The sequence below is a fragment of the Vespa velutina genome, chromosome 3, assembly GCF_912470025.1.
Source record: "Vespa velutina chromosome 3, iVesVel2.1, whole genome shotgun sequence".
NCBI classification, from domain to species: domain Eukaryota; kingdom Metazoa; phylum Arthropoda; class Insecta; order Hymenoptera; family Vespidae; genus Vespa; species Vespa velutina.
In genome coordinates, this window is record NC_062190.1 from 1,990,001 (window position 1) to 2,000,000 (window position 10,000).

At 36.4% G+C, this 10,000-nt stretch overlaps 1 protein-coding gene across 5 annotated transcripts in view; it reads left to right on the forward strand.

Moving 5' to 3' along the window:
* The window catches only part of LOC124947523, a 30,802-nt gene extending 23,452 nt beyond the window's left edge, over positions 1–7,350 (forward strand). For all 5 annotated transcript variants that reach the window (XM_047489799.1, XM_047489800.1, XM_047489797.1 and 2 more), the window contains 3 exons: positions 2,600–2,804; positions 2,897–3,046; positions 3,831–7,350. In XM_047489799.1, the coding sequence (XP_047345755.1) occupies positions 2,608–2,804; positions 2,897–3,046; positions 3,831–5,811 (2,328 nt within the window). In that variant the 5' untranslated portion in view covers positions 2,600–2,607 and the 3' untranslated portion in view covers positions 5,812–7,350. The remainder of the gene's footprint in view (positions 1–2,599; positions 2,805–2,896; positions 3,047–3,830) is intronic.
* The last annotated feature ends 2,650 nt before the right edge of the window (positions 7,351–10,000 follow it).

A 10,000-nucleotide genomic window follows, 5' to 3' on the forward strand; every position in this document is an offset into this window, starting at 1 on the left:
TCCGTATATATATGGAATAAAATATTGTAAATACATGAATTCCGAGTAGGAATGAGAATTTACGATAGAATTGATAAGCCGTATTATCATTTTCTTTTTTTCATTTTTGTCTTTTTGTAAACCTTTCACTGCTAAAACATCCACGTTGTTTCTTCTCAATTAAAATGGAATATCAATTTACAAGTTTATCTTGAGTGCAATCATGCGTGTACGAACGCGCTTCGATCATATGCATAACGATTATACATACTCAACTACAACATAGTTTCTCTTTTAATACTCTTTCCTTCTCTATTTCCCTCTCTCTCTCTCTCTCTCTCTCTCTCTCTCTCTCTCTCTTTCTATCTTATAATCTACCATAAAAGAAAACTATCGAAATCAGTTCTCGAGATATTTTATGTCCCATTCTTACTTCCTTTTTCAATTAGATCCATTCGCTGATGTTACAACGTGGGTATTTTTTTTTTATCTTCAAATTCTCTCTCTCTCTCTCTCTCTCTCTCTCTCTTTTTTTTATCTTATCGTTGACTTTTAATAGATAATAATAGCTTTACGATTTACAGAGAACCTACGTAATCTTTCGTATGTTTTCGTTATCACGTGATACACAATGAAGAACTAGCCTAGCGATTATGTTCTATTGTCTCTCTCTCTCTCTCTCTTTCTCTTTTTTTTCTTTCTCTCTTTTTTTTTCCTCGTTCTCACTCTTTCTCTCTTAAAACATTCACCGATCGTGTTATTATAAAGTTCACACTTTCTCCTTCTAACGAAAAAGATCGATCGTACGTATTGTCTTTCGAAAGTAGAGAAATTCTCTGTAATTTCGTGAGAGAAAAGAAAAACGAAAAAAAGAAAAGAAAGAAAAGAAAAGAAAAAGAAAAGAAAATAGGAGAACAAAAAAAGAAATTTTAAATTTTATCTTCAAGAGAGTTTGAGAATGTACAATGGTCCCATGACTTCGGTAACGTTGGTATTGGTAGCGGTAATAGCAGCAACAACGAAGGCGCTGCCGGTCGTAAGAAATGAAACCTGATCGAGTAAAGCCAAGTACGGTCGAAGAATTGCGGGTGTTGGGTGGGCTGTACGTGTGTCCAGTTCTATTTCCGTACATGAATATTTTTATCTTGTGCGGTGCTGTAAAGTCAGTATGTATAATACCGCTTCTTCTTCTCCCTTCTACGTCTTTCTCTTTCCCTTGCTCTTTCTCTCTCTTTCTCTCTCTCTCCCTCTCTCTCTCTCTCTCTTTCTCTCTTTTTCTTTCTCTTTCTCTATCTGTGTCTTTCGAACCTCTTCTTCGAGCCCGGTTTCTTCATCGACGCTTGGAAATACTCGGCGCTCTATCTTACGAGGAAACTGTTGTATCGTCGTTTTAAAAGAACTCTGCGAAATATGCGATATTGTAAGAGATAGACGATAAGGATACAACATCCGTTCGTTTTACCTCGATCAACGATATCCTTTATACGTTTGAGATTTTACAAGAGACAAGAAATCTTTACGAGAAGGAAGTAAGGAAGGAAAGAACGAAGGAACGTCGTTGATAACAAGTTAAATATATTACGAGTGATTTAATATAAATTATTGCAAACTTGTCGAACGATCAGATTCATATCTTTTTGAAAAAGAATATAGAGAAGAATGTATTTTCATTCAATTTTGTAATACAATTTTATTCCATTTATAATTCAATAAAAACAGAAACGAAAATATTATTACCGAAGCAAAAGTTATATCAACATTCTCTTTTCTTTTTTTTTCTTTTTTTTTTTTTTTTTCATAAAATACTTACATCAATTTAACAGTTTAGAAGAATTCGTTTGAATTAATAGATACAATTTTGCATATTGATACATGTATTAAATATAAATATGTATATTCGTTCTATCTAATATCGTAGACATGAATTTTTAAACCTTTAAAAGAAAAAATAAAATATTAAGTAAGTAACCTATTATCTGAAGATAGTAACTACGATAAAGACTTGGAAAGATTCAGCCACAAGTCATGGATCATAAACGACGACTTCGTTTCCCTATTATGCGATTCCGAAACCTTGGACGCGTCCGCAAAACCCACACGCAAGGCATCGATGGTGTAACACTTTCGTATATATATATATATATATATATATATATATATATATATATATATATATATATATGTATATATATATGTATATACGCATCGATAGACACATGTAAACGCGGTAGATAAACCTACATAAACGCATTTATAAATCAGAATCAGGATCTGCATGTGGGCATTTGTTCGGTTTTCTTCCATTTCTCACGCCTGCCGGTTCCAAGCGCCGACACTTATCGACCGACGTTTAAATCGAAATATGTGCGTTCATTAATAAAACTGTTTATGAATATATCAAGATATTCTATTTAAGACAAAGTTGTAATAATAATTAACCGATTGGAGTCCCACGTTTGACCTTTTCGTATCACGAGTCGGCATCTTGATCAGATGAGATGAGCTAGGAAATATGATTATTTATTTATTTATTATTTTTTCATTTATTATTATATGATACAGTTCATAGCCAATGTCTGATCGGGGACGTTCCCTTTGTTTTTCTTTTTGTTTGAAATAGGGGGCACTATGCAAACCGAGGAAGTCGTGCCTCGTGCACAATCAACTGGCATAGACTTGGCCCTAACGGACAATAATTTGCAGCATCATCTGCATCATCATCATTTAGCTCAAATCAAGTGTCCATTGGCGCCTCTTGCACATATGGCCGTTAAGCAAGAACCTCAGGAGGAGGAGGAACGTAGTCGTGATACCAGCACACTTAGGTGAGTTTAATTTCGATAGGATATATCATTGAAATCAATCGTTTCATTAATAATTATCGATTTTTCTTTTTTTCTCTTAACGAATTTTACAGTCCGCAAACGGACACGAGTTCCGTGCAAGTGTCGCTTGATAGTAAACATGGAAATGATCAGCAATCCGTTCACCATCGTCAGCTTCAAACGTTGGAGGATGCTACCGGTCAAACGTGTGCTTCAGATCAAATTAACAGGAATAGAAGCAGGTAAATCGATTTGCTTGTAATTTTCATCGAGAACTTACGTCTGCTAAGTTGGATGAAGTCAACTTTGATATTCATCTTGGTTGGTTGGTTGGTTGGTTGGTTGGACCCTCTCTATAAACTCTTAGCTTGCTTTTATCGAAAGAATCTCGAAGGGAACTCGCGTTCGTTGTATCACGTTGCTAACGATGTCCACGACATAAAGCTTGCGCCACTTGCAGAGAGCAGGTACTTAAGATAGCTAGTAAGAAGGATAAGCGCCGGGTAAACTGGTTCGTTCTCGAGTACATCGTCGATAGAGTCTATGGCGAGACTCATGGAAAAAAGAAGTTCCTGTGCGTCGCTGAAATACCACGAGTCGATTACCGTTACTGAATTTCATTATACCGCCAAGCGATATAAGCGATCGTGCCACGGAGCAGCTCTAGGAAGGGAAAAATGTCAAGATATGCCCTCTGCATACGATGGAAGGTGTCTTACAGTGCGGTGTATTAGATTGCCGTCGAGGTGTGGTTTGGAATGCAGTTATCGACTACGACGAGGTTAATGAAGGAACGATGTTGGCTTTGTAGTTATTGAAGCGAGCCTATTCTCCTTTCTTATGACTCGATTATCGAAGAACATTCATATTTTTCTTTTCTCCCATTTTAAAGAAAAAGAAACAATAGGTACACGATTAAGAGATGCTCGTTAAAATAAATGTTTCGTTTGAAAATCAAATGGTATCTTTATTTTATTTATTACGTTATTTTTTTCTTTTCCCTTTTTTGTTTTTTTTTGATTGCAGCCGTGGCAGACGAAAGTCACGATGGAAACTCAAATTCCATCATCAGGCATTACCGCCGGAGTATTTGGATCATTACGAGGCATCTCTTGCTCAGGAGGCATTAAATTCATCCTCACCAACTCACACGAGCGAACAAACAGCACCAAGCCCGGCACCTACAAGTGCTACGTCTACGCCTAGTCCAATCGCCGATGTTCACGGTTGGTTGCAACGTATAGCTGCCATGCAACAAGAACTCTGTCCTCAAACAATGCCACAACAATGTATGAACTTTAATTCCGGTCAATCGTCGGCATCGAGACGATCAGTGATCACTTCGACTTCCTCCCACGCTTACACTGTACCCCATCACCATCATCATCATCATCATCATCATCATCATAATCACGCTCAACAATCGTCCCAGCAGACATCCACGAGGCCACCTATGAAGTATTCCGATTTACCTTACATGGGTGAAATTACGCTTGACAATAGTAAACCTCGGAGAGGACGTAAACCAAAAAAAGCAGATATTTGTCATTTGATTTACAAGAATTATGGTACTATATTGCCAGGCACACCTGGTCACGAAGAAAAAAGGCTCTCTCCTCAAGAGAAACCTGATTGTCGGGATCAGTTACCACCTCAGATACCATTTCAACGAACAGACGTTCAGAATAGGATCAGCAGTCTTTTAGAAAAACGTCTCACTCAAGAGACCAGACGGAATTTCGTCTTGACGGATACTACGAACGAACAGGACGAACCATTGAATCTCTGCATCAGAGATCTCAATCAGTTGAAGATCAGATTGCTTCGGAAGCATGGCAACGTTTACGAGTCCGGACAGGTGAAGAGTGAAGCTTCAAGTGACGGGGAAGACATTGAGTGTTTGGGCACTACCTTTTCAAACTCTTCCAATCGCTTAATAGATTCGACGAATCACATCAACAACAACGTTAATCACGGATCCGACGGATCTACGGATCCAATGATTACACCAAATCCAGGATTCGTGTATTTCCCAAACGCTGGTGTTTTCATACATCCAATGGCCCTACAATCGCAATTACTCTATTATCAAAAGATGGCTCAGAATGACAAATGTTTCCCACGCGGCATTGAATATTCTCAGAAAGAACAAAAAATAGTCCCGAAATCGATATACTCGATGATGGACACGAAGAGTTCGAGTTCGGTCTCACCAACTACGCCAACTACTCCAACGCAACAATCCCAAACAGTTCCAGTTTCAGCTCCGTTATCGCCTAGACCTAAGAGAAATGCACCAGTTACTCAACATCAGGGACAACCGACGAAACGTAAACGTTCGGCAATTTTTATCCCACCGATGCCTTCGGAGAATAACAATAATCCTGCCACCGAGGTGAGCATATGTAAATTCAAGTTCACCGGTGGTGCCAAACCGAGCTTGCAAGAGAAAAAAAGCCTTTCCGTGGATTCAGGTGGTAACTTTAGATATTACAGTGGCACTGGTGATAAAAGTATGCGCGGTTATGAGTTCTTTCCACGTGAAGCCCTTCAACAACAAGCCGGTCAATCTGGATCTTCGGCAGGTGCGTTTTTAAATGCGTCTGGTGAGAGAGTCCAACCTCCGGTAGTTTGTCCGCGTTCTAACAGTCAAGAAGACGGCCGTCGCAAACGAAAGACCAGGAAATCCCTTCAAAGGGAAAAACTTGAACAGACATTCAAGGAAAAGGGTTTTCTTATTCAAACTCAACAATTGGAATCCGCGGAAGGTGCTACATATTGTAAATTCCGTCAGTTAAGAAAATTCACGAGATATTTGTTTAGAAGTTGGAAGGACTATCTTCCTGGTAATGTGCGCGAGTTATCTAACAATGGGGAGAGTGATATCGTTGATGGTGATGTTGAGACCGACGCCAGGATCGTATCGTCTCCCATACCTCGTGATACGAATCACGACGCGTCGTCGCCTACGTACGTTGACGATCATCGGACTCTTCCTTTAACGTGAACGTTATGAACTATCTTAAAGTGTCTCGTCCTTCGAACTCTCATATACGCGTAATGGAGTTTATTTTCTTAATATCGCGGCGATATACGAACGGCTATGAAAATATGCAGCAGTGGAACTTTATGATACCGATAAGTCATAACTATCTCTATCTCTTTCTATCTGTCTGCCTGTCCATTTGTCTGTTTGTTTGTCTCTCTCTCTCTCTCTCTCTCTCTCTCTCTCTCTCTCTCTCTCTCTCTCTCTCTCTCTCTCTCTCTCTTTCTCTCTCTCTCTCTCTCTCTCTCTCTCTCTCTTTCTCTTTGCTTTTTCCGTTCCACTTGTACGCTGTTGCATTTACGGTGCCCGTGAAAACTCGAGACGAATTTTACGATCGTTTTATATTCGCGACCCATCGACTTGTGATCAAGTGAGAATTTTCTTAATAAACGAATAGTATAATTAATTAGAAAGAAAGAGGGAGGAGATCTAGGCTATGGAATGAGGGAACTTGTTGTATTATCTGTGATGCGTATAAAAACGAATTTCGATGATTTTCTCCGCGTCGTTGTGTATAGAAATAAATTACAGAAATAAATAATATTCAGAAATATCGTATATAATTTAATCGTACGTACGAACGAAAAGGTTAACTATTTTTCATAATAAAAGAATATGTCGATGTAAATTAATTAAGCGAGACAAAACGCGTGCTTTCGTGAGAAAGTGAAAAGTAACGATGATTTTTACGTGATTAGATGTACGAATTTTCTTCTTTCCCACCTTTTATTTTTTTCTTTTTTTTTTTTTTTTCTTTTCTTTTCTTCCTTGCGTCTTTCCCTCTTGGATTTGTTTAACCAGAAAACACTGATTAAATGTAAAGTCGATCGCAGCTTTGTGCCAAAGATGGGAGACTGGAATGTATGTATGCGTGTGTGCGTGTGTGCGTGTACGTGTGTGCGTGCGCGTAGGTACGTACGAGATACGCACGTAAGAAAAAAATAAAAAAAAAATAAAAACATAACTAAAAACAAAACAAAAAAAGAAAAATAATAATAAAAAGAGTTAGAGAAAAAACGTGTTAACCAAAGAACAATGATGTGTCTCGAGACTCCTCGTCGTTCGTATGACGACGACAACTTCGTGACAGAGAAAATGAAAGACGAAAGAATTTTTCGTTTGTAAGAGTTGGGATTATTGTAAATAGAGAAAGAATGAGAGACAAAAAGGAATAAACAAGAAATAAGAAAAAGGAAAAAAGAAAAAAAAAATATACGGAGATCTTCCTTCTTCTTTCGAACGTTAATTTACAAAGACCCAAGGGAAGTGCATTTTTCTAATGATGATGTTGTTGTTGTTTTCTTCCGAGTGCGACCCAGAGTGAGACTTTAACGATAATAAATACGCGATGTTCTTATTTTTGTTTATCGTATTTTTCTAAGACTATATATCGAATATCGTATTAATCGATAAACGCAGTCTAACGAAATCTAGTCCTATTTATACTCTTGTTAAATCAAAAAACGCATCGTTTATTATTATTCTTATTATTATTATTATTATTATTATTATATTATTATTATTATTATTATATTATTATTATATTATTATTATATTATTATATTAAAATTATTATTATATTATAATTATTATTATAATTTTATTATAGTTATAATTACTATAGTTATAATAATAATAATAATAATAATTATTATTATTATTATTATCATTGTATCATTTAATGAATATTTATACGACTTCATTCGCACGCACCTATAAAAGCCACTAGATAAAACACATTATCGTTCGCTCATTATAATATTAAATCTATATATGTGCGATACAATATCACGCATGCCTGATTATCTGCGAAAAACAAGAAATAATAGGAATAACGTTAATTGCGATAAGTTAATGATGCGTTATTTAGACAAATGTTGTGCGACGTGCAAATATAAGATATATATATATATATATATATATATATATATATATATATATATATATATATATATACGCCGTATGATAATTTATGACGTAGATATCAAACGAATCGTACGACTTGTATATGTTTTTTTTCGAAATTGTTTATAAAAGAAAAGAAGAAGGAGATGAAAGAAAAGAAAAGAAAAAAAAAAATGGAAAAGAACGAATCATCGCCATCAGAAAAGCGTTTTTCCCAGGTATTAAACACGTCTTAGCAAAAAAAGGACGTTTATCTTTTTTCCCTTCTATTCTCTTCTTTTTACTCTTTTACATAGTCCTTCTTTTATCGTCCGTAATAAAGAAAAGTTATGAAGGTTCTTCTAGGTTAAATAGACAAGCTGAAAATAAACGATTTTTAAATTGTTATTGGTCGTTCCTTCTATTGCTTTCTTGTTTTATTTTCTTTTTTTTTTTCTCTCTCTCTCTCTTTATTTGCATCCATTTTTCTCCCTATCCTTCTCTACACCTCTCGCCGTTCTATTCTGTTTTAAACAGTATAGAAAAAGGAGAACAAATTGATCTTATCACCTCGAAGATTTCTCAACGGGAGGATAAACATCCTTTGATCGAAAACGAATGGAAAAAAGGAATAGAAAAATGCAAAGAGAAAAAAAGAAAATGAAAAGAAAAAAGGAAAAAAAGGATGCAAATAAAAAAAGAAAAGAAAAGAAAAAAAGAGAAAAAGATGGCTGTTTCTATCGACGTTTATCTCGAAAGATGTAAGAGTATTACTTACATTTACGTAAGTAAAGGAAATACTACTTCCACATAGATATATACTATGGAAAAATACATGCACATACACATACAACACATACACACACACACACACACACACACAAATATACACACATACACTACACGATATAGGAAATATCTCCTCTTACGCATAGAGATAAAGGAGAAGAGAGAATAAGAGAGAGATAGAGATAGAGAAAGAGAGAGAGAGATATATAGAGATAAAGATAGAAATAGAGATAGAAAGAGAGAGAGAGAGAGAGAGAGCGAAAGAGCGTGAGAGAGAGAGAGAGAGAGAGAGAGAGACGGCAAGGTGCGTGTCGGGACTGGCGTCCATACCAGTTGGCCTCTCTCGAGTGCGTATAGCGACCCATTCATGCATACGCCCATTCATACGTCTCTCCGGCTAACCTTGAAGGCTTACCATCTCTCTCTCTCTCTCTCTCTCTCATTCTTTCTCTCTCTCTTTCTCTTTCTTACATATACAGACACCAATCTCTATCTCTCTTTCTCTATCTTTTTCTCTCTCATCAAGTGCATACACGCATTCACCTCAGGTATGCGAGCACGCGAGCGCATACCGGCCACTCTTCGACTACATATGTGATATATATATATATATATATATATGTATATATGTATGTACGTGTGTTTACGTGTACGTGTGTATACTTATGTATGTTTCCTTACCTCCGTCCTCCGATATATCGAAAAAGCACAAGAGGAAAGAGGTCCCCGTCCGGCGATCAGCGAACGAACTCACTGTGGATCCAACAGTGTAATTCTCAGATGTTTTCGCAGAAAACGTCGGTTCCACGATCCGGGAAAGAGACGTGGTATTTCCTGTGATAGATAGATAGATAGATAGATAGAAAGAGAGAGAGAGAGAAAGAGAGAGAGAGAGAGAAAGAGGGAGATACCTTTCTGGTAGAGAGATCGATACAAGTGTACTGAGATAAAGTTATTATATAGTTAGCTTTCTTTTAAGAACAACTTATGGAAAAGTTTGAAATTCTCTTTCTTGCCTTTATTTGGAATTAGATAGAGAGAGAGATAGACAGACAGACAAATATAGACGGACAGAGAGAGAGAGAGAGAGAGAGAGAGAGAGAGGGAGATAATTGTCTTGAATGATAGTAATTAATAATTTTTATTAAAAATTTTTATTAAAGTTTAAAATTTTTATAGATGAGTTTCTATTTAACAGGAAGAAAAAGAAGAATGAAATGAGAATAAGAAGGGAAGTAGGTTGGAAGAAAGTAAGACGTGAATGGAGAAAGACAGGAAGATAGAAGGAGGAAGAAGAAGGAGAAAAGAAGGAGAAGAATCTTCCACTTATGTCTCCTCTTTGACTATAAAAAGACAGCTACTCTAACCAATTTACACGTAATAAAACGTATTAATAAAAATGAAGTGGAAACGTGAACTTACTCGCTTTCTTTTTCACTTAACACTTTTTTTTCCATCTCTTTTTCATCTTTCTCAT